A 25,143-nucleotide genomic window follows, 5' to 3' on the forward strand; every position below is an offset into this window, starting at 1 on the left:
TTAAGTGACCATACCACATGAGATTAGCTCTTCTTGAACATTCTTGAATGCTAACAATGTCAAGTTCCTTCCTGATATCTTCATTTTTAATATAATTCTGCCATTGATGCCATCTATTCACACTCCTAATTTTTCTCAAAACTATATCTGCCATCTTCAATTTTGATTGGCTGTTATTTGTAATCCAACTCTCAGATATTCATGAGATAAAATTGATATTACTATTTTAGTATTTCAACGTTAATTTTTCTCTTCTACCATATCAATTTAGTCAACTGCCTTCCACACCACACCATACCAGCTTCATTTCTTCTGTTGCCTATTTCCATATTTAATTTGCCATCATCACAAAAAATTGTGCATAAATAGCTAAATATTTTATTCAATAGGTTCTCCATTGAGAAGGTAGTTGAACCTTTTTTTTTTTTTTTTAGGGTTACACGGTGATCAGCATTCATTTTAAAAATTTTATGGAATTTACAACCATGTTAAAAAACTTGTTTATTATCCCGACGTTTAGATCTTCACATCAAGATCATCATCTGGAGCATACATAAGTATACAGAACAAGCTGAGTTACATCATTAACTGTAAGCTAGAGAAACAATGATTTGATCACATGTTATTCTACTGGCATGACCTGGTGGAAAAAAAAAAAATAAAATAAAATAAAAATAAAAATTTTTCCATCAAGCTAAATTCTATTTTTACAATGACAGGAATAAACGTTCTTTTAGATGGTTTTCTTTCAGAAACAATTCATGTCCTATTTTTAGTATTACAATTCCTATTTTTGATTTACAATACTGGATTTTCTACAGTCCTGTTTATAGTTGCTCTTGGTGAGGAAGGTCGAATATATACCGTCCATATGTTTGGGATTTTTAAACCATCATTGTTGTTCAGATTGGGGTGGTTGCTGATAATACTTTGTTGCTGAAACTACTTAAATCAATTACCACATGGCCCGAAGATACAATAAAAAAACTGTTCCCTCATTACACGCGCTCCCCTAGAATTTACGGGCTACCAAAAATTCATAAAGAAAACACCCCACTAAGACCTATCATTGAAGGAATTGATAGCCCGACGTATCACTTAGCCAAAAAATTAGCGGCAACACTCGAGGAGCTGGTAGGTCATTCCTCCTCCTCCTATATCAAAAACACACAACACTTCATAAACATCATCATCAAAGACATTACATTAGAAAAAGATGATTTATTAGTCAGTTTTGATGTCTCTGCCCTCTTTACAAATGTCTCAATCAATGACACAATCCTTCTCCTACAAAACAAATTCCCTCCAGATATCATGGTGCTTTTTGCACATGTATTTCGGTCGGGTTATTTTGTATGGCAAAACGTCTTCTACTTACAAAAAGAAGGCACAGCCATGGGCTCGCCATTATCCCCCCCTATTGCTAACTTTTACATGGAACATTTTGAGCAATTTGCCCTAGAATCCTCCCCTCTAAAACCCAAAGTCTGGCTTAGATACGTTGACGATGTTTTCGTGATCTGGTCCCATGGCCGCCAGACATTAGACACATTCCTTAGCCACCTAAACAAACAACACAAATGCATACAGTTCACAATTGAAATTGAAAAACACAACACACTTCCGTTTCTAGATACACTTGTCACACGTCTTCCCTCGGGCAATCTTTCCTTCACTGTTTACCGAAAACCGACACATACAGGACAATATATACATATAAACTCCTACCACCACCCAACACAAAAACTAGGTGTCATCAACACGCTAAAAAACAGAGCTCAGACGATTTGTTCCAGTGAACAGGCACTTAAAGACGAGTTTAAAATTATCAGTAATAACCTACAAAAAAACGGATACAGCCAAAATACTATAAACAAAATTCTCTACAAAACCACAATAAAAAAACAAAGACAAACCAGACTACAGTAAAACTATAACCATTCCCTACATTAAAGGAATATCAGACAAAATAAAGAGTACTACAAAAGTACAACCTCAAAGCCACCTTTAAACCTCCTGCAACATTAAAAAAACTTACTCAACTCATCCAAAGACCCACTCCCTCCACTAGCTCACCCTGGAGTATACCGGATTTATTGTACTTGCAAGATACCATATATAGGAGAAACAGGACACACTATTCCTATTAGACAAAAAGAACATAAATGATACATTAAATATAATAATTACGGTGGAGCTGGCCTTTCTGATCATGCCCTGAATACCTTACACAGAATTGACTGGAAAACCACCAGCTGTCTACATCACACTAGAACATGGTATGAACGGAAATTCAAGGAAGCCTGCAAGATTATCAGCAACCACCCCAATCTGAACAACAATAATGGTTTAAAAATCCCAAACATATGGACGGTATATATTCGACCTTCCTCACCAAGAACAACTATAAACAGGACTGTAGAAAATCCAGTATTGTAAATCAAAAATAGGAAATGTAATACTAAAAATAGGACACGAATTGTTTCTTTAAATTTAGGAATTGTTTTTGAGTCACAGCTTTGTTTTAAAAACAAAATACTTGGTCATAGCTTACCTTATTGAATTGAGCGTATGCTGAGTTTACCACTTTTCTTGTTGATTTCTTCCTCATGAAGGATAATTAAATGAATTTTTAGTAGCACTTGTGACATAGTAATAATTACTAGACAGATATATTCACAAGAATAAAGAATAATGATTTTCCATCCCATTTTATTTTGTAATCACTTGTATGATGGCACTTCAGCACATGTCTCAGCTCTGTAAATAGGATTAATGTTCTTTACTCTAGTTTCACCTTTTGATTATGCTGATACACTGATGATGGCCTATTAATTTCTGGCCAAAATATTTGCAATAATAAAAATTATTATTCTTTATTCTTGTGAATAGCGATATCTAATAACTGTTATATTGTCACCTATTTGTTGTAAAGTGAAAATCTGATCTTGATAACTGTTTGACCTGAACCTCGCTATCCAAGTTTCTCTTCCACAATTTTTCTTAGCTTTTTGTCAAATATGCTTGACTAAATCTTGCCTGGAATATTAACTTTCTGTCTGTCACCTCTAACTAACTTAGAGGTGATAGAAAGAAAGCATATGCGAAAGCATATTGAGGATTTGGCTGTAACAAATATGACCACATTGCCACCAATCGGTGAGAGTGATCACAGTGTCTTAACTTGGGAGGTGGCTAAAGGTGTAGAATTTTCAATTAAGACAGGGTACATGTGGAATTATCGGGCTGGAAAGTATGACAAGCTTAGGAGTTTGATTGGTTCAGTGCCATGGCATGTACAACTGCAAGGACTAGAAGTTGATAGTGCATGGGAGGTAGTTAAGAAGTGCTTGCATGAAGCAATTGCTGACTGTATACCTAGAGTCCGAATAATAAATCAATTAGGGGTTAAATGGATGAATAACACCATTAAGCTTGAGTTGCAAAAAAAGAAACAACTATGGAGGGAATTTAAGGAGAAGGGTGACCGGCAGGCACATGAACGGTATAAAGCGCAGGCCAGAAGGGTGACGAGTGTGGTAAGAAAAGCAAAAAAGGATTACGAAAGAACATTGGCCATGCAGGCTAAAGAGAATCCTAAACAGTTTTTTAGATATGTAGCAAGTAAAAGGAAAAATGTACATGGCAGATTGATTTTAAAGAATGCCGATGGTAGGGAGGTAACTAAATCAGTTGAGATAGTTGAGTTACTGAGTGAGCACTTTGCAAAAGTATATCATCCAGGTGGTGACATTGCAGAAACGAATAACCCAGTAGATTATACGGGAATTGTGGTTAATGAAGTGGAGGTGAGTAGTCTATTGCATAACCTCAATGTCAATACATCTGTGGGATTGGATGGTATACCAGCTCGTGTTGTACGAGAAGCAGCTAAAGAATTGTCAGTACCCTTGACCATTTTGTTTAATTTGAGTCTCTGCTCTGGGTTAGTCCCGAGCGGGTGGAAAGAGGGGAAAATAGTTCCACTGCATAAAGGTGGTTCCAAGACTGCTGTTGTAAATTACCGACCGATTAGCATATCAGGAATCATTGTCAAGGTCTTAGAGAAAATAGTCAAGAGGAAAATACAAGATTGGATAGAAGAAAATGGGATACTGTATCGGGGACAGCATGGTTTTGTGAAGGGTAGGTCATGCCTCAGTAACTTGCTCACGTATTATAACACAGTGACGGCTGAACTGGATAAGGGTAATGGGTTTACGGTGATTCTACTGGACCTTGCCAAGGCCTTTGACAGGATTCCACATGGAATTCTAATCAGTAAATTGCAGCATATGGGAATGGACATAGGGTTGGTGAGATGGATAGGAGGGTGGTTGACGGAGAGATATCAGAGAGTGGTTTACTCGGGAGTAGAGTCCACAAGACGGCCTGTGACTAGTGGTGTGCCACAAGGATCTGTTCTTGGACCACTGCTGTTTAATTTGTTCATAAATGATATAGGAAATGATCTGAAAGGAACAGTTCATTTGTTTGCAGATGATGCGAAGTTGGGTAGGGCAATAGTGAATGCAGATGACGTCAAAATTTTGGAGGATGATTTGGATAGATTGGAGGTCTGGGCTAAGGAGAATGGATGTCAGTTTAATGTGGCAAAATGTAAGGTTATGCATTTTGGGGTGAAAAAATTGGCGGCAGTTTACTGCATTGGTGGAACCCTGCTCCAGGAAATTGATGAGGCACGAGATTTAGGAGTGTTGGTAGATAAGGAATTGAAATTTAGGGGACACATTGCAAAAGTGACCAAAACAGCTCATCAAATCACTTGGTTGCTGAAGAATACGTTGACAAGCAGAGACAAGCAGGTTATTGTTCCTCTCTATCGAGCCTTGATAAGACCCCATCTGGACTGCTGTGCTCAGATTTGGTCACCTAGGTTTCTTCTTGATGGGGAGGAGGTGGAGAGGATCCAGAGGCGAGTGACCAAGATGATAGCAGGTCTGTGGAATGAACCGTATGAGAACAGGTTGAGGATTTGTGGGTTGCAAAAATTGGTTGATAGGCGGAGGAGGGGAGATATGATTGAGACATTCAAATTACTGAAGGGTTTCTATAAAATTAATTCAGAAGATATTTTTGAGAACAGGGCTGGTTGTGGGAGGACTAGGGGACATCCATGGAAACTGGGCAAAAGTGCGGTTAGTAAAGGTGTTAGAGCTGGGTTCTTTACTTTTAGAGTAGTGAATGAGTGGAATGCGCTCCCTGAGTCTGTGGTGGATGCTGTGACAGTGAATGAGTTTAAGGCGAGGTATGATAGATACTGTGTGAATGTCAAATAGTTGTGATGAATATGATTTGGGACCTCTCTCGATGAGTCTAATGACTCCCTGGAGTTGCCCGTAATAATAGTAATAGTAATAATAATATCACTTTTCAACATAATCTCCCTTTACTTCAACACACTTTTCACATCTTGGAATTAACATTTCTCTGCCGTTGAAAAAATAGTCTGTACTTTTGTCTGCAAAACGGCCTAAAGCTGCATCTTTCACCTCATTGTCATCTGCAAATTTTCTTCCTCAAAGGTCTTTCTTCAATTTCGAGAAGAGGTAGTAGTCACAGGGTGCTAGATCTAGGCTGTAGGGTGGGTATTCAGTTTCCTGAAAACCACAGTCCTTCACTGCAGCCTTTGCGACTTTTCAAAGTAATTACTCTGGATATCTAGAATATCTTTAGTTTCCATTTTCTTGTAACCTCTATGACTTCTTTTTTACTTTTACAGTACTCTCTCCCATTTCTAAGCTTTTTTTTTCTTGCAATTTTTCTTCTGAACATCTTGCCACATATTTATCTTCTCTGTCCTCACCAAAATCTTTCCATGACTTATTTAGTTACTTTTACGCATAATTTAGTTTTCTTACATTTTTTTCTGTATTCTCTTGAGGCATCTTTAATTTCTCAGAACTTTTGATATGCTCTCTTCTTTTCGTGCACTGTTTTTTTTAACTTCTTGTTTCCAAGACACCAAAGTTTGGTTCTTGTTTTAGAAGCCGTTCATTTTTTTGTTTGTACAGTTGAGGCTATAGTTCACCTTTAAAAAAATGCTCCAAACTTTCTTGCATATTTTTCTTCTCAGAGTGATATTCATTTTCATCCTCCTCAAAACTAGGTGGTGATCAATTTCAGTTTGAAATCCACTCTGTATGCTCTTGTATCCTGAGCCAGCAACAATAATATTAGTCAACGAGACTTTTCTTATTTATTGTGTCTTCTTTACATATGAATTTGTGCACATCATTATGTTGGAACATGGTGTTAGTAATGACTTGTCCATGTCCTGAACAGAGATCCCCCAGCCAGGTACTTACCATTATTACTAGTTTTGCCATTTCCTCCAAATGTTTCAAAAACGTTTCTATATGTCTTGGGATTGATTTCCTCTACTGCTGTTTAGATATCTAATAAGGACCATTTTTTCCCCATTTTCTTTGTCACCTGCATTCTTTAAATGATTCAAAAAAATTCCTCCACTTCTTCCTCAGGAGAACCTGCTGTTAGATCTTAGGTACAAATAAGTTTCATTGTCCATTTCCACACTAAATAAAGGAACTGTAAACAGATTAAAAAATTATTTTCAACAAATATATAACAAACAATTCACAAAATGCAGTTTTATATATATATGTATATAAAATTAGAATTAGAAATTGCTCTCTTCAGAGGCTAAGCAGCTAAACACAATACTTACTAACTTAAAATAATAATATAAAATTAAAAAAAAAAATCCTTAGCCCATCACAGATGGAATCACATTAAAAAATAATCTCTATAACTGAGTATTGAGATGAGTACACAAAATTCATGAATATTACAATGTAAAGTTTAATGATGCAAGTTTAGACATGTTTGGATACTTGAATCTTATTGTGTTCAAATTTGGAAAATCCCTCATAACTATTGTAATTCTGTCACTCTATGTGATTATGAAAATGGAATTGTATATTGTTGAATAGAATATTAGTAAAAGTAATCTTCACAGAGCATACTTTTCAACAGAGATAAGTCACTAATCTGGATACCAGGTAGTGTCTGCCTAATTGCTGAAGTATTAGCATAAACATGGGTATTAATGAAATCCTTGATCACCGTATAACATATTATACACCAGATAAATGCTTCATTAATGTTACAGAAACACATGGTATCTTATGTCATACCTTGCTTGATACAACCCTCATCCTAAATCAACGTTTCTTTCTGCTTATAGTCTCTGTGACACTTTGTTTCTTGCAATACACTGATACGCCTTTTTAAATTTAAACATAGAGCCATGTCTCAGAAATGCAATGTGAAACATGCAAGATAAGTACAGGAGATAATTTGCATTACTTTAACAATTTTAATAAATTATAACTGAAATAAATTTATAAAGCAAAAACTAATAAGAATAAATAACAAAATAACCAGAAAAATGAAGAATGAGAATATATAGGAAGATATAGGAAACATGACAAAAGAGAAGAGAGAGAGAGAGAGAGAGATTGGTGTAAACGAGCACCCAACAAATGAATGACTTCTAACAGTGAGTTGTAAAATCAGAACATTTAGATAGTTTTAAGCATGAATTAGATAACTGTTATGAATAGATTAAAATATTTCAACTACAAGATGATTATTTTGCCCAGAAGTGGCCAAAATAACTTAGAGATGACTTGAATGTTGAAGAGCACACACTGCTCAGTAGCGATTGGAGGTTATTATTCCTCTTTAAGTCTTTCTTATATGGCCTTATCTGGAATATTATGCAGATTTAGTTGCCTGGGTTTCTTGGAGATGAGAAAGTGTTGGAGAGGATCCAGAGGTAAGTGACAAAGATGGTGACAGACCTGTGGATAGAATAGTCTGTAGTTGAAATTAATTAAGACTCATTTAGGGTGGTAGTGACATATAAGGTCCATGTTAATTCCATCCCAGATGGATCTCTTTTACCTGTTGGAAAGTTGATTATTGTAATTTAAACTCTCCTGTCTGCATAGTCTTTCTGTCTTAAGTATATTTTAATGAATGTTATATGATAAATTTATGCCACATTAAAAAAAAAAAAATTTATTTTTTCTCCTTATCAAGATTAAAGATGCTGTTGCACTGTGTGAGTTTTTTGCCTGGCTAGAAACTGAAATAACTGTTCGGGAAGTGACTGAAATTTCCGCTGCTGCAAAATTGGAGGAATTTCGCAAGTAGGCTAATCCTTTTAATTTGGATTGTACTTTGAAGTATTTTAAAATTGAATAGAAAATCATTGTTTGTAGCACAAGAATTTAATGTGTTTGCACACATTATATTGCTATACAGGCTGATAGAAATGGGTTAAATATAAAAAATAATCGTAACATCTGTAAAACATCACACTTGAGAAAAAAGTGATTATTAGTCAGTTTTGTTGTCTCCGCACTTTTTACAAATCCTAGTCAATGACACAATTAATCTTTTACAGGACAAATGTCCAACCAGTATCATGGTGCTCTTTACCATTACTATGTTTTGACTATTTTGTGTGGTTCAGATACTTTTTATCTGAAAAGAAGGCAGAACCATGGGCTCACTGTTATTCCACTTCCCCAAAGCTTTCGGGCAATGTGCTCTAGATAACTTTACTTTAAAACCCACAGTCTGGCTTAGGCATATTGACGATGTTTTCGTTATCTGGTCCCATGGCTGCCAGAAGGTAGACACCTTCCTCAGCTACCTAAACAAACAACACAAACACATACAATTGAAATTGAAAGTCAATTCACTTCCTTTTCTAGATATATTTGTCACATCTTTCTGGCAGTCTTTCCTTAAACCTACACATGCTGGTTAACACATACACATAGCCTCTTACCACCACCCAACAAAAGAACTAGTTGTCATTAAAATTCTTCAACAAAATTCTTTACAAGACTCCTTAAAAACAAAAATAAACTAGATTACAATAAAAGTAGGCATTCCATACATTAAAGGGAGGATATCAGATAAAATAAACCGAATACTATAGAAATATAAAACTTTAATGTCACCTTTAAACCTCCTGCAAAATAAAAGAGTATTCAACTCCTCCAAGGATCTACTTCCTCCATTGACCCACCTGGAGTATGCTGTATTCACTGCACTTCTAATTTGCTTTATATAGATGAAACAGAATGCATAATTCCTATCCAAAAAATGGACAATCAGTAGCACATTAAATTTAATAACTATGGTAAATCTGGCCTTTTATATATAATTGACTGGAAAGGCACCTATTGTTTACATCACACGAAAATGTGGTATGAGCATAAGTTTAAGGAGGTCTATGAAATTCTTATCTCTACCTGTGTCATTCAGTTGGAGGTATTTATTTGATTAACACGTAGTATGCTAAGTGGCACTAATATTAAAAATTGAGTATTGTGCTGTGATAGTTTTCACCTAAGAAGGGCTATTTTCCAAGTGCTATCAAACAGTGATTGGATGATGCTTATGTGGAAGCTTCTCCTTCATATTCCACTGAAGGAATGGGCTAAACAGTTTTGCCTAGGAAGAGAGCGCGCATTGAAGATGATGCTCGTGATGGTTTGCCTGTGGAAGAGATGATTGAGGAAAATGTCTCTGTTGTTGAGGAGGAACTGCTCAATGACAGATAGCTGAAGCCCAAAGAAATCTCAGCAGATTGGGGCTTTTTATAACAACCGTTTTTCTCATCATCAATGGAAGCTTCACATGAAGAGTGTCGGTGCAAGGTGGATGCTCCAACTTCTCTCTTCAATTCAGAAGGAACATCATGTGATCTGTTCCTGCAAGTTTTTAGAGCTTTGCTAAAGGGAATCAGAGAGAAGTGCTGGAATCCATTGTCAACAGGGATGAAACAATGGTCCTTTATTATGAATCTGTTTCCTATAGGGAATCCATGGAGTGGTGCAAACCAGGCAAAGCACCACCGAGAAAAGCCAAGGTCCCTCAGTCCACCAAGAAAATCATGGCAACAGTGTTTTGGGATTGCCAGGGAATTCTCTTGATTGACTTCAAGGGAAAGGAATACCACCATAATGCAGAATATTATGCTTTACTCCTGTACAAACTACATGACACCATAAAGGAGAAGGGATGAGGAATGCTGAGTAATGGTGTTCGCCTGCTTCACGACAATGCTCCAGTCCATAGCACTATTGTTGCGAAGGCTGCAGTGAAGAACTGTATTTTCCAGGAGATTGAACACCCACCCTACAGCCTAGATCTAGCACTCGGAGGGAGCCACAAGTTTAGGATGTTAAGGGGGTTGTGATAATAGAAAATATGCAAGTCTAGACTATTACCTCTTCTCGAAACTGAAGAAAGACCTTTGAGGAAGAAAATTTGCAGATGACAATGAGGTGAAAGATGCAACTTTAGGCCATTTTGCAGACAAAAGTAGACTATTTTTTCAAGGGCATAGAAATGATAATTCAAAGATGTGAAAAGTGTGTTGAAGTAATGGGAGTTTATGTTGAAAAGCAATACCAGAAACTTATGGAGCCACCCTTGTATATATAAACAGTTTACCTTTTGAAAGCTTAAGTTGTTTTATATTACAAAATGGTCATACTATCTCAAAAATCCTCACACTTGCACAAGATATAGCAGACTATGCAGGTAGGGCTGTGTTATCATGACATTAGTTAGGGTTTATACTAAGTGAAGATACTTAGCCATGCGGGAGCACAAGTTTAGGATGTTAAGGGGAAATTGAGATAATAGAAAATATGCAAGGCTAGAATGGTGAAAACCAAATAAATAAATTTATATGAAGTAAGAGAGAAATTAGTCAAAATACCAATTACGAGTATGTAAAACTATTTTTGAACCAATTTAAACATACAGATCCAAGAGTTTTATTAGAAATAAAATCATTTCCTAATTCCCTGTCAGTTACTACAGACACTGGTAGAAATTAGGAAAATTATGAGAGTAAACAGATTGCTTCAGTAGTCAAACCACATTAAAACATCAGAAGAGAACCTCAGCATTTAAGAATGCATAAACAGAGCTAATGTAGGATGGCATTTTACTTAAACAGAATGGGAGATGAAAAGTAAACAAAAACAGATGTTTGATGCAGCAAAAGCAGTTTTTAAAGGAAGGCCAAGATCTAGGGTGATTGATGCAGTTAGCAGTGCCTTAGAAGGCAGAAAGGGTAAACCTGACAGTTTAAAGAAAACTGACAAATAACAGATTAATTTGTAAGAAAATTGTCGATGAGAAACTTAGTGATGAAAATTTAATTCTGTTCAACCGTCAAAATATGTTATACATTATTTGAGGATACATAACAAGTTAGAGTTTAAACTGTATAATTAACTTATTGCTGGCCTGATTGTCTGACTGAATAGCATAACTACTCTCCAGTTAAGAGGCTGTGAGTTTAAATCCCACTGGTGGCATGGATTTATGGAATTCAGTGTGGGAATCGGTGGCTGCAACCCTGCTACTTGTTCTTCTATAGAGACTTCACTTTTTAAACTCTCTGTGGTACAGAAGTTACCATATGGCATCCAACAAGAGGCAACAAATGTGAAAACTAAGTAGGATACTGAGGACAATATTTAAACTGTATGATTAATTTAATTTATTTATGCTTAATGAAAGTCGAAATATTTCCCTTCTGTTTGAATCCAACCATAGTTTTTATGTATGTATAAGGGGGACCGGAAAGTAATCAGTTTTTTGAACTACATTTTTAATATAAATTTTATTAAAGAACAAATTAACATTATTCATTTCTATAATCTTCATCATTAATTATAACCTTATTCCAACGATCTACTAAGTTTAGAATTCCTTTTTTGAAAAAAGTTTTTTCTTTGGAGGCAAAAAATGATATCAAACTCCTTTGGACATCATCTTGTGAATGGAAGGTTTTATTTCTTATGCTGTGTTCTAAGGACCTGAATAAGTGATAGTCACTAGGGGCAATATCCGATGAATATGGATGATATGGTAGAAGTTCCCATCCTAACTGTCTAATTTTTTCTTGAGTCATTCTTGCAGAATGTGGTTTTGCATTATCTTGCTGCAAAATTACCCCTTTTCGATTAACAAGCGCAGGATGTTTGATTAACAATGCTTGATGTAGTCACTCTAATTCACAGTAGATGGCTGCTGTGATAGTCTTATCTTGTTCCATGAGTTCATATTGAATAATTCCTTGAATATCCCACCAAATGCACAACAGAACCTTTTGTGGATGAAGTCCATCTTTGATTTGGAGAAACTGTCGAACGAGTCGTAACTGTCACCAGTTACGACTTGTTCCAAAAAAGGGGTTATTTTGTTGTCTGGTCAACAATGAATTGCAAATCACCCGTCTCTGTGCTTTATTGTTTTCTGACAGTTCATGCGGTACCCATACACCCTGTTTAAGAACCTTGCCACTCATATGTAAGTGCTCTTGACCATGATGAATTAAGTTTCTCTGCTAATTCTTGTATGGTTTGTTTTGGATCTGATTCAACAAGAGTCTTAAGAGCATCGTCATCGATGGTTTAGGAGATTTGCAGAAAAAAATTTTGATCTCTCTGATCGTCCTAAACCATAGCTGACTTTTGTTAACCTTCAATATGTCTCCATAAGTTGAGCAAATGATTTTGGTAGCCTCAGTAGCATTCTTTCCTTGGTGAAACAAAAACAGCATACAATGACGTAAATGGTGCTCTTCAACTTTAAAGTCCGCCATATTAAAAAAAATAATCTAAAATTAAAAAAAACAGATTTTTTAAATAGAAAAGTAATGCTAATATTTAAATAAAAATCAAAATTAATACTTGGTGTTATTTAAGAAAAAAATAATCGGCTAAAAATGACCTATTAAAAATAATTGATTACTTTCCAGTCCCCCTTATACATACATATAAAGACAAGATGCACACCAACATTTAAATTGCAAGTTAGTTAAACATTAAAAATATAGTATTGTTGTTGGGAGAATTTTTTTTTTACTCTTCTTGTATGTCTTTTTTTGTTTCTGCAGCATGTTTAAAAATGTATCAGTAATAGTGAAATGTTCATGTAATAAAGTATGCATGTGTGTGTATGAAATTACTGTGAATATTATAGGAAACAAGAAGATTATATTGGACCAAGTTTTGATACTATATCAGCTTCTGGTCCTAATGGTGCTATTATTCATTATCATCCAGAGGAAGCAACAAATAGAAGAATTACAAGTGATGAAATTTATCTTTGTGATTCTGGAGGGCAATATAGGTAATATAAATTAAATTATTTAAGAATTTAAGTATCATACTTGCAGTTTCAATAACTTATCATTATAAAGTCTGTTTTAATGTTAGAGTTATAAAAATACCTTCAGCTTAACACGATTTATTATTATCTCAGAGTTCTCTAAAAGAATAGCTCAGTAATAAATTTTTATTATTTAGCAGATAATGTCAAGAATTAAATATTTGAAGTCATGAAATCCATTGATATACTTTCCATTAGTAAACCAATAAAACTAATAGAGACCAACTAGTATGGAAATTAGATGCTGATTATTATTCTGTTTTTGTTTTTACAGAGGAAGCAAACATATAAGGATAATAATTTAACTTTTTATTGAATTATTTCTTCTCGGTCATCAAGGCATTGTCATAGCCACAAGGATATGAGATAAGATAAGCATACACATGCAGATACAACAGCAAGCACAGAAACTGAGTTCAAAAAAAAGGTTTGTCTTTACAGTTCTGTCATCATCCTTCTTGGTGTGGTAAGCAGAACTTGATCCTTCTGCTAATGTCTCAATATGACAACTCTCCAAGATTTTTGATAGCGAGACAGCCACGTTTGTTCATGTCACAAGGATGTTGCAGAGCTGTGATACATTGTAAAAAGTCTTTGATTTATATTTACATGCAGTGCTTTTTTTGGGGGGGGGGGAGAGAGGGAACAATGTGCAGCTATACAGCATACTGGCACCTTTGTATTACTAGTACCACCTGATATACAGGGGGTGATACAGTTAGAAATTTTTAATATTTAGTCATTTTTGCACATTTATTTTCACCTCACTTATTTAATGAAATTTACATTTTTCAATACATCTATTGTTAAGATATTTTCTATATATTATGTTTGCTAGATAAAATTTTTATTCAAAATTATGCTATGCATTTTTAGTGATTTTTTTTATATATAATCATACAGTAAATTTATGCTTAATAAACTGTGTTATATACACATTTAATTTTTCTTATTCCAAAACATTTTCACAATGAAGTAAAAATATCAGTAAATAATTTTTTTAGGTTTCTTTTCACACCCAAAATTTTCACTTTTTCCTGCTACCAAAACATTTTCACAATGAAGTAAAAATATCAGTAAATAATTTTTTTAGGTTTCTTTTCATACCCAAACTTTTCAGTTTTTCCTGCTAGCAAATAATGGGTACCAGCACCTACTGTTTGAAATTTTTTAAAATCATTTTACATGTATAAAATGATCTTTTCCATTTGAGATCTAGTAGTATAGTCTAGAAACTCCAGAATGGCTGTAGTGTAATTATTGGATGTATTTTCTGCGTTTATCCATTTAGATATTTTCTGTTTTTCCACTTGGACCAAAATATTTCACTTTGTAGGAGCAAAGAGTACTTAGATACCAGGATGATCTAGGTTATAGGAGAATATTTTGAGGCATGAAGGACATTTGACTATTATATCTTCTAAGAATGCATCAGTTTTTTCCTGAGGTGCCTCACATCTGACATATGGAAAAAAACTACTGTATTATACAGATGTAACTATAAATGTGAGACGCTGTTTATAAAGTCTGCGATAGCTCTACAGTGTTCTTATAACACAAATAAATACATCTGCTTCACTTGACCAAAAATCTGGAAGACTGTCATCTTGATCTCATCAGTGGATTATCACAATGACATCACCATTAGGAACTGTAGAGTCATGCCATTTTAAACTCAGTTTTTATGTTTGCCTTTCTGCTGTTGTGCCTGTGTGTCTTATCACATACCACTGTTTATGACTCAGTGACCCAAGGGAGTTTAAATATTACTCTGGACATTTGTATCTTCTGTTAAACAAAAACATGAACAGAAAGAGACCTAACTGGATATTGGATCTGAACTAATTGCTTGATTGTTGAATGAATGATAATTGATAATCTGAGATTAAATTGTGGAGACTCAGTTGGCCAAATATTGACAAGGTGAATAAGGATTTGATGATTTTATATCGACAGCTGGACATTTCAAGGAAATTAAGATAGATTAATTTTCTGGTGAAGATGTTCTTTATTACTGTTTCATCTGGCATCTTTGGTAAGTGTCCAGCACCCAGACAATGGCTGGATAGGAAAAGCTGTGGAATTCAGTGGAATGTGTACAAAGTTACACATTAGGAGACAGGGAGTGAAAGAATGATCAGTAGAATAGGGAGGAATGAAGGAACATTGTTGAGGAGACCAAGGAGTAAAGAAGTTGTTCAAATTGTGTTCTGTGTGGCAGTGGCTTTCATATTTTTAAGCTCTATGCATGCTCGAGTTCAGTTCAATTTGTAAAATATGCCCTAAATCAGTGTAATATAATTTTCACCACTTGTTTTAATATTATATTTTAAAAAATCACTACAAGATATTTTCAGATGTGTATATTTATTTAAAAAATTGCATATCTCATTATATAATTGAAAATTGATACATATGTTTTTGACAAATAAGTCATTTCAACCAAAGTGCTAAAAGGATTTGTTCAGCAGTCATACAAGTTGGTGATAGGCAACAACTAATGAGTAATTATTATCTTGTTTGTTTATTAAAATAAATTACAAAGTGAAAAAAAAATTTACCGTGTATACAGACTCACTGTTAGCAGAATTGAATGCAGGTACTTTTTTCCGGTGGTACTTCTCACCATCAGTGTGAAAAGTGCCACTTGGGGGGGGGGGGGGTATGTTCATATAATTGGCATGAAACCAAGAACATCAAAATAAGTGAGATACTGCTAAATAATATGCATAAGATGTTATATTTCAGCAATAATGGTGTGGAAACAGAGTGGGTAGATAAAATAGCTTAAAACATGAAGATGTAAATATAATCACTTTTTGAATGGGAAGCAGTTTCAAGTAGAGTAATGCAGACAAATTTCAAACTGGGAAATTGGATGATGAAACTTATTTGTGCTTACAATGCTATAAATTATTTGACTAAAGAAGGTGGAGAGGAGTTTTCTGAGTCATTAGAGAGGTCATCTGACAAAGAAAAGTGGAAAATCTGATTCTTGTTGTAGGTCTGAACAGCAAAGTGAGGAAACAAATATCGGATAGAAAAATGTTTTGGGAAAAATTTGGAGAAACAAGCAAAGCTAATAACAGTGGTAAGTGCTTTTTCACTTTCCTGAAAAAGCAAAAGAAAAAAGATAGAAGTATTTGGCTTAATAATCCAGTTGATATTCATGCTACTCAGAAATACAATGAGAGTATCAAGGAAGGCAGTAAAATAATCAGGCAACAGAAAAGAGAATTTTTACGTGACGTGAACAGATTGAAGAAATCCAGAAGTACTTGACTATAAATAACCCTAGAAAATTTTTCCATGAAATTAAAAACCAAAAAACATGTCCACATATGAAAATAACAATAATCAACAATAGCAATTGACAAACACTAGCCATGAAATAACAAACAGATGGGGGGAGTACTTTAACAACCTCCTGAATTGTGATGAACCTGCTGAGTCTTTTAAACAGAATATTTATCATGCTTGTCACCCAGAAATATTTAAACCTTCACTTATCTGACGTTGAAGAAAGTATAAAGCAGTTCAAAGACAACAAAACACCAGGTACTGATGAAATAGTAGCTGAACTCATGGGGGAAACGAATTAACCACTCATATACATGAGTGGTTAATTTAATACAGCTGGTGAATTTAATATGGGAAAAAGATGAGAGAGAGAATGTAAAGAATCTCTAATCATCCTAGTATATACAAAAGGAAACAGAAATGGATGTGAAAATTATGAGAGGATGTCGTTATTGTCAGCAGGCTTTTACGCATCAGCAAAACGTTATCTAATATTATAAAGTAGTATATTATAATAAAATAATATAAAAAGAAGCTTATTTTATGCTGAAGAAAATATTGTTAAATATCAAGCTGGATTCCAAAGAAAGAAAAGAAATAGATTAACAGTTCGACCAGATTTTTACACTTAGACAGATTACTCTGGGGTGGGGTGGGGGAGAATATAATCTGCAGATCCATATTTTATTTATAGATTTTAGGAAAGCATATGATAGCATTCATAGAGAAGGACTTTGGGGATTATTAGATGAACTAGGAATATCTCATAAGACAATACTTTTAATTAAAATTTGCACCACTGACAGCCAAATCATGGTATTGGCCAATGGAATTATATCTGAACCTTCTGATATTAAGACAGGATTAAAGCAAGGAGTTGACTTTTCATCCATCCTTTTTAATTTAGCATTAGAAAAATGTATTTGAAAAACTGTAAAAGAAAGATAACATAAACATACCAGTAATATTAAGATATGCAAATGATATGCACGTCATTGGAGAAAATTCAGAATACATTTGAATAAGCATTCAGAAAACTCAAAACTGCTGCTGAAAAACTGGGATTACAGATCAATCAGGATAAAACTGAATATTTAAAAATATGCAGAAATTACAGTCAAGGAGGAAATGACCAGTTTGCTATTGATAACCTGAATTATAAAAATGTTGTTTTCTTCAAATATCTTAGAACAATGATTGCTTGAGATAATAAAATTAGTACAGAAATAAAACTAGAATACATGCCTCCTTTTGGATCTTCCAAAATTCTCTCGAGCAGAGTTAAAACAGAAATATACAAGACAGTCATTAGATCTGTTGTTTTATATAGAACAGAAACTTGGAATATAACAGACCAAGATGCAAAATTTGAAAATAAAATCCTCAGAAAAGTCTATAGACTTGTAAAAGGTAACAAATGAATGGAGAAGAAGACATAATTAAGAACTATGTGAACTCTATAGATTCCCATTTCTAGCAGATTGAGATGACTTGGACATGTGGAAAGAATTGCTAAACAACCATTCAAGATGAAGCCTGATGGAAAATGACCTGGGGGTAGACTGTAGCTGTGCTGGGAGGATAAGATATAAAAAGAATTAGCTAAGATAGGAATCCAGGACTGGAATGAAAATGCCCAAGACAGAAAAGAACCTTTTAGCAAGTTAAGGAAGAAGAAGAAGGAAGTACAGTCTATGAGGTGTACAGGATACAATGACAGTCATCATCAGTTTTCTGATATCTACCCTCAAGGGGTTAAGGCTGTTACAACAGCACTATATGATTAAGTTTATATTGATATTAATCTCCTATCCACAATTTTTCTCCAAATTAGTCTATTACTTATCAGCACTCTATACTGCTCAGTTTCAAAACTTTCTATATATATATATATATATATTCATCATCATCATCAATTTCCTGATATGTACCTCCAAGGGGAGTTCAGGTTACTATGACAACACTACATGATTAAGTTTACATTATTATTAATCTCCTATCAACAATTTTCCTCCAAATCAATGTATTACTTGCTTATTAAATTACTTAAGGAATTTATAACGTACAAATGATATAAATTAAAATTAAACTTTAATCTAAATTCCAATATTTCAGCAACGTCATATTGCCATTTCCACAGGAACTTAAAATAAAGACACGTGCATGCAGGCATTACACACAGTAACTGAGGACGAAGCAGGAAGCTGTTGTTTCTCCTAAAAGTCCTGATGGTGCCCCTTAGCGTGCTATGTACGTATTCTCGACCATTGGGCTGAACGTCTTCTGATATAAGTCTCCCAAATTTGGGACGGTCTCATGCAACCAAATTTGTTGAGGTTTGGCATGTTCAAGGGTTGAGACTGATTCCATGAATAGCCTTTCAAATTTGAATTTACTATGGTGTATTATTGTGGCTTTCTTCCATCATATTCTGTGGTGGGTATCCAGAGCATGGTCTGCAAGACCAGAGTGGCTGTAATGGTAAAAACGGATGTAGTCTTTGTGTTCTGAAATTCTGATATTCGCTGTCCTGCCTGTTTGGCCAAAGTAGGATAGCTTACAGCTGCAAGGGACCTGGTATACACCAGGTAGTTCTAAGGGAGGTGGTTGGTCTTTAGTGGATCGGATAAGGGACGCCAATTTTTTATATGATCTGTAACAAGAGGTCATGTTATTTTTTTTTAGGATTTTGGTAATTTTTTCCGAGGTGTCTCAGATGTAGGGAATGGTGATGGATTTAGAATAATCCTTGTTGTGAATGTGGGGGTTAACTGGTGTCAATATTTTTTCGATTTTTTTTTTTTTGGGGGGGCGGGGGGATAGCCATTGGCTGAGAAAGTGTTGAGGATGTGGTTTAGTTCCGTGGTTAGGGCATTGTCATTTGAACAGATAACTTTAGCCCTGTTGTGTAGTGTCTTAATAACTCTGTATTGTTGTGAAGGGGGTGGGGCGAATTGTTGGTGAATGTATCTGCCTATATGGGTGGGTTTTCTATAAACTGAGAAAACCAAGGTTCCATCAGGCTGGCGGGTGAATAGTGTGTCTAAGAAAGGGAGGCTGTTATTTTTCTCCTTTTCCAGGGTGAACTTGATTCTGGGGGTGTTGGTTGTTTAGGTGTGTTAGGAAGGAGAGGAGTGTATCAAAGCTATGTGTGGCCAAATAGTGAACACATCATCAACGTAGCAAAGCCATATAGTTAGTTTCTGTGGGGCAGAGTTTAAGGCTTTCTCTTCAAAAGTCTACATAAAAAAAGGTGACCAATGGTGGGGAGAGTGGTGAACCCATGGCTGTCCCCTCTATTTGTTTGTAGAATTTTCCTTGCCAAACAAAATAGCCTGAGTTCATAGTGAATTGAAATAGGGCTGAGATATCTGGAGAAAATTTAGCTTGGATTAGCTCTCTAAGGTTTCTTTGAGTGGGACATTTGTGAATAAGGAAGAGATGTCAAAACTGACCATTATGTCAGTATGTTGGAGTGTAAGGTTTTCTATGCTCGCTTTGAAATGGGCTGAGTTTTTTTATGTGTGATGGTGTGTTGCCAGTATAGTGTGTGAGCGCTTTGGCCAAATGTTTAGCTAATTTGTATGTGGGGAAATCATTGCCATCCACTATGGGACGTAACAGCACATTTTCTTTATGTATTTTTGGGAGTCCATATATACGCGGGGTATGGACTTAAACAGTTTTAATTTGTTAGTGACTTCTACAGGCCAAGAAGTGACCTTCTTAAGGATCCTGTGGAGTTTTCTAATTTGTGAGTTAGTGGGATTGTACTCAATAGGGAGGTAAGTAGCCCGATCTAATAATTGAGCTTTAAGCTTACCTGTGTAGTCCGTTTGTTTAAGTACTACTGTGGCGTTACCTTTAACCGTTAATTATTATTTCTTTGTTTTTCTTTAATTCCTGCAGCAATTTATATTCCTTATTATGTTGGTTTTTTGTGGTCTAGCTTTGGTGAGAACACAAGCTACATCCAATCTAATATCGTTGGCCACGTGGTTTTGTAAGGTGACGGATCCCTATGGAGTACAGTCCCACCAACTCACAAATTAGAAAACTCCACAGGCTCATTAAGAAGGTCACTTCTTGGCCTGTAGAAGTCACTAACAAATTAAAACTGTTTAAGTCCATACCCCGCGTATATATGGACTCCCAAAAATACATAAAGAAAATGTGCCGTTACGTCCCATAGTGGATGGCAATGATTTCCCCACATACAAATTAGCTAAACATTTGGCCAAAGCGCTTACACACTATACTGGCAACACACTATCACATATAAAAAACTCAGCCCATTTCAAAGCGAGCATAGGAAACCTTACATTCCAACATACTGACATAATGGTCAGTTTTGACATCGCCTCCTTATTCACAAATGACCCACTCAAAGAAATCTTAGAGAACTAATCCAAGCTAAATTTTCTCCAGATATCTCAGCCCTATTTCAGTTCACTTTGAACTCAGGCTATTTTGTTTGGCAAGGAAAATTCTACAAACAAATAGAGGGGACAGCCGTGGGTTCACCACTCTCCCCACCCTTGTCCACCTTTTTTTATGTAGACTTTTGAAGAGAAAGCCTTAAACTCTGTCCCACTGAAACCAACTATATGGCTTTGCTACGTTGGTGATGTGTTCGCTATTTGGCCACACATAGCTTTGATACACTCCTCTCCTTCCTAACACACCTAAACAACCAACACCCCAGAATCAAGTTCACCCTGGAAAAGGAGAAAAATAACAGCCTCCCTTTCTTAGACACACTATTCACCTGCCAGCCTGATGGAACCTTGGTTTTCTCAGTTTATAGAAAACCCACCATACAGGCAGATACATTCACCAACAATTCCCCCCCCCCTCACTTTACAACAATACAGATTTATTAAGACACTACAACACGGCTAAACTTATCTGTTCAAATGACAATGCCCTAACCATAGAACTAAACCACGTCCTCAACACTTTCTCAGCCAATGGCTACCCCCCCAAAATACCGAATTTTTAAAAAAACATAACTTGACCTCTTGTTACAGACCATATAAAAAATTAGCGTCCCTTATCCGCTCCACTAAAGACCAACCACCTCCCTTAGAACTACCTGGTGTATACCAGGTCCCTTGCAGCTGTAAGCTGTCCTACTTTGGCCAAACAGGCAGGACAGCGAATATCAGAATTTCAGAACACAAAGACTACATCCGTTTTTACCATTACAGCCACTCTGGTCTTGCAGACCATGCTCTGGATACCCACCACAGAATATGATAGAAGAAAGCCATGATAATACACCATAGTAAATTCAAATATGAAAGGCTATTCATGGAATCAGCCTCAACACCTAAGGAACATGCCAAACCTCAACAAATTTGGTTGCATGAGACTGTCCCAAATTTGGGAGACTTACATCAGAAGACCTTCAGCCCAATGGCCGAGAATACGTACATAGCCTGCTAGGGGGCACCATCAGGACTTTTAGGAGAAACAGCAGCTTCCTGCTTTGTCCTCAGTTACTGTGTGTAGTGCCTGCATGCACGTGTCTTTATTTTAAGTTCCTGTGAAAATGGCAATGTGATGTTGCCGAAATATTGGAATATAGATTAAAGTTTAATTTATATCATTTGTACATTTTAAATTCCTTAAGTAATTTAATAAGCATGTATACCAATGTCTAAGCCTTTCTATGAGAATGTATTACTTGTGAGCGCTCCAATATTGTCATATCTAACACTACCTTCCTCTAAGGCACTTTTGACTGAATCAATCCATCTAGTCCTTGATCTTCCTTTGGGTTTCTTTCTTGCCATCTTGACATCAGACACCTGTTTTGTTAACCTTTCTTCTCCAATTCTTTTTAAGACCATACCACCTTAGAATGGTTAGCTGTGCTTCTAATATCTTCATTGTTAATATGATTCTGCCATAGATATCATCTGTTCACTACCCTTATTTTTCTCCGAACCCTCATATGTGGTCTCTATTCTTTGATCGAGTGTGTTATTTCTAACTCAACTCTCAGATTCATACCTTAAAACTGATTTGGGCACTGTCTTCTATACTGCTAGTGTGGTGTTTTGGCTAATTTCTGTCTCATTCCATATACATTTATTCATCTGGCTCCCCACAATACCAGCTTTGCTTATTCTGCTGTCTGTTTCCAAATTTAATTTGCCATTTTCACTAACATCTTCGCCTATATAGCTGAAATATTTACTTTTTCTATAGGCTCTATCCAGAATGCAGTTGATATGTTTAATATTTGTGCCTATTTTCATAGTTTTGGTCTTTTTATAGCCGATTTGAATGCCAAATTTGTTACAGCTATTAATCAATTCAGTTAGAGAGTCCTGAAACTTGCACAAGAAGTGTTTAACTGTACATCATCATCTGCATAAAGCAAAGAGCTAAGTTTGATCTCAAATTCTAATATCAGGCCTAATGACATTTACTTTCATAATGTGATCCATGTAGATAATGAGTAATAGTGAAGATAATGTGCACCCTTGTCTTACTCCCTTATCTGGAAGTTTACATCAAACCATCTTCTGTATTTCCTTCAGTTCTAACTGCTGTATAACAACTTAAATATTGACTATGTATTGCTGTGTATAATGTTCCATTTTTGTTTACTTACTGTCCTCTTCCATTGGGCATAGGTTGAGTCTTCTGTGTTTCCACAACAACCTTCAGGAGTCTTGGTTTCTTGCATGGCTGGTGAGCTGTCTGTAGGTTTGTAATCTGGAGTTAACCTTTATTGATGTTATTCATTTAGTTCTTGGGCTTTCTTTTTTCTTGCATACAGAGTGAGGTTGGGTAGCCTTTTTGGTGGCATTCTCTCAACATGTCCATAGACATTGAAGTTGTCTTCATATGATCTTTTCTATGATGAATTATATGGGGTAAACGTTACATTTACCCCTTATAATTGTAGTGTTTTAAAATCTTTTCTCTGGGCACCTTGTCATATGCCTTTTCCTGATCTACAACACTTAAGTACAGATCCTTGTCATATTTCCACGATTTCTCAACTATGTGTCTTAAAGTGAAAATCTGATCCTGACAACCTCTGTTTGGCCTGAACCCAGCTTGTTCTTCTCCAAGTTTCTCTTCCACAACCTTTCTCAGCCTCTGAAAAGAGGTTGAGAAAGGTTGTGGGTTATTTCTCTAAAAGGTTATTTCTCTTCCACAACCTTTCTCAACCTCTTTTCAGAGGTTGAGAAAGGTTGTGGAAGAGAAATAAATCTTACCTGCTTGCAAAAATCTTACCTGGAACACTTACTTTAAAAATTTCTCTGTAGTTCTCACATTGAGCTTTATTCTTTAAAAAAAAAATTTTTTTTTTAACTATGAGAGCTCTACTCTATACTCCACTGCAAAACTTTTATACCTCCATATTTTATCATTTTTGGTCAAATATCATCTACTCTGCTGCCTGCCTTTTCACAGTGCAGAGTTTTGATATATATATATATATATATTTTTTTTTTTTCCCCCTCAAGTGTTTATATGTATTCCTGTTTTTTATTTTAATAATAATTTTTTTTTTTATGTTGATTCCACCCATGAAAGATTATTTGCAAACCTATAGTACATTATGTACTGTGATGGGTTAGGAATATTTCAAAAAAAAAAAATCAGCTAACGCCTTTTTATTCCCGTATACGGGAGTAGGCGAGGCCATTTAGCCCTATCTAACTTTTGGAGACTGAGTGGGCAGTTCAATCTCCACTGGTACCAATCGGAGATAGATGGCCCAAGGCTATCACTAATTAAGCGGTACACAGTGAAGAGAGACGGCTCAAATGTGCCGCCATCTCGTGGTCCCTAACCCTAACACAATATATTTAATGTCTGAAAATAATGTGGGTTCTACGGTCGATTTTCTTGAGTTTACGGGACGAAAAACCCGAGTTTCCGGGAGGAAAAACCCGCTTGCCCGTGCCAGAGATCGACTAACTCGGGAACTGGTCGAAAAAAGGCTTAGAAAAATTTCCTCTAGCGACTAGATTTGAACCACCAAACCCTTTCTTCGTGCGGTCAAGCGCTGTAGAGTGCAAACGCCACTTCTACTGAGCTACACAGGGTTAGGAATATTTTTATTTCTATTTTTATCAAATTTTATTTACTTTTATTTTTTCAATTTTCTTCAATTTTATTTTTTAAATAAATTTTTCATATAATCTGAAAACCCCAGACATTTGTAGCCTCTTGAATATTTTCAATTACTGTTCTCACTGCTTGTTTAATTTAACAGTCGTTCAAAGTAATTACTCCAGACATATGGAATATTCTTATTTTCAGTTTTCATAACCAATGTGTTTTCTGAGGTTTTTTCAGTAGCCTTCAGAATATTTTGCCACCTTCCTGATATTTATCATCTGTATTTTTATCAAAGTCTTCCCATGATTTTTGTTTATCCACTTTTACATATAATTTCCAATTTCCAATCCTCTGTATACTCTTTTATCTGAATGAACATGATGCTATCACTATCAACAATATAATAGTCAATGAGTCTTTTCTTATTTCTTGTGTTTTCTCTCTGCATGAACTTGTGCACATCTTTATGTGGGAACATGGTATTAATAATGG

The 25,143-nt window shown here is 35.4% G+C and overlaps 1 protein-coding gene across 3 annotated transcripts in view; it reads left to right on the forward strand.

The window, feature by feature from the left end:
• LOC150102909 (xaa-Pro aminopeptidase 1-like) overlaps window positions 1-25,143 on the forward strand; it is a 416,385-nt gene that overhangs the window by 226,596 nt on the left and 164,646 nt on the right. For all 3 annotated transcript variants that reach the window (XM_090398386.1, XM_090398385.1, XM_090398387.1), the window contains 2 exons: window positions 8,089-8,198; window positions 13,072-13,221. In XM_090398386.1, the coding sequence (XP_090254512.1) occupies window positions 8,089-8,198; window positions 13,072-13,221 (260 nt within the window). The remainder of the gene's footprint in view (window positions 1-8,088; window positions 8,199-13,071; window positions 13,222-25,143) is intronic.

This window comes from Typopeltis vanoorti, chromosome 9 (genome assembly GCF_054136105.1).
Source record: "Typopeltis vanoorti isolate ZY-2024b chromosome 9, IOZ_Tvanoo_1.0, whole genome shotgun sequence".
NCBI lineage: Eukaryota > Metazoa > Arthropoda > Arachnida > Uropygi > Thelyphonidae > Typopeltis > Typopeltis vanoorti.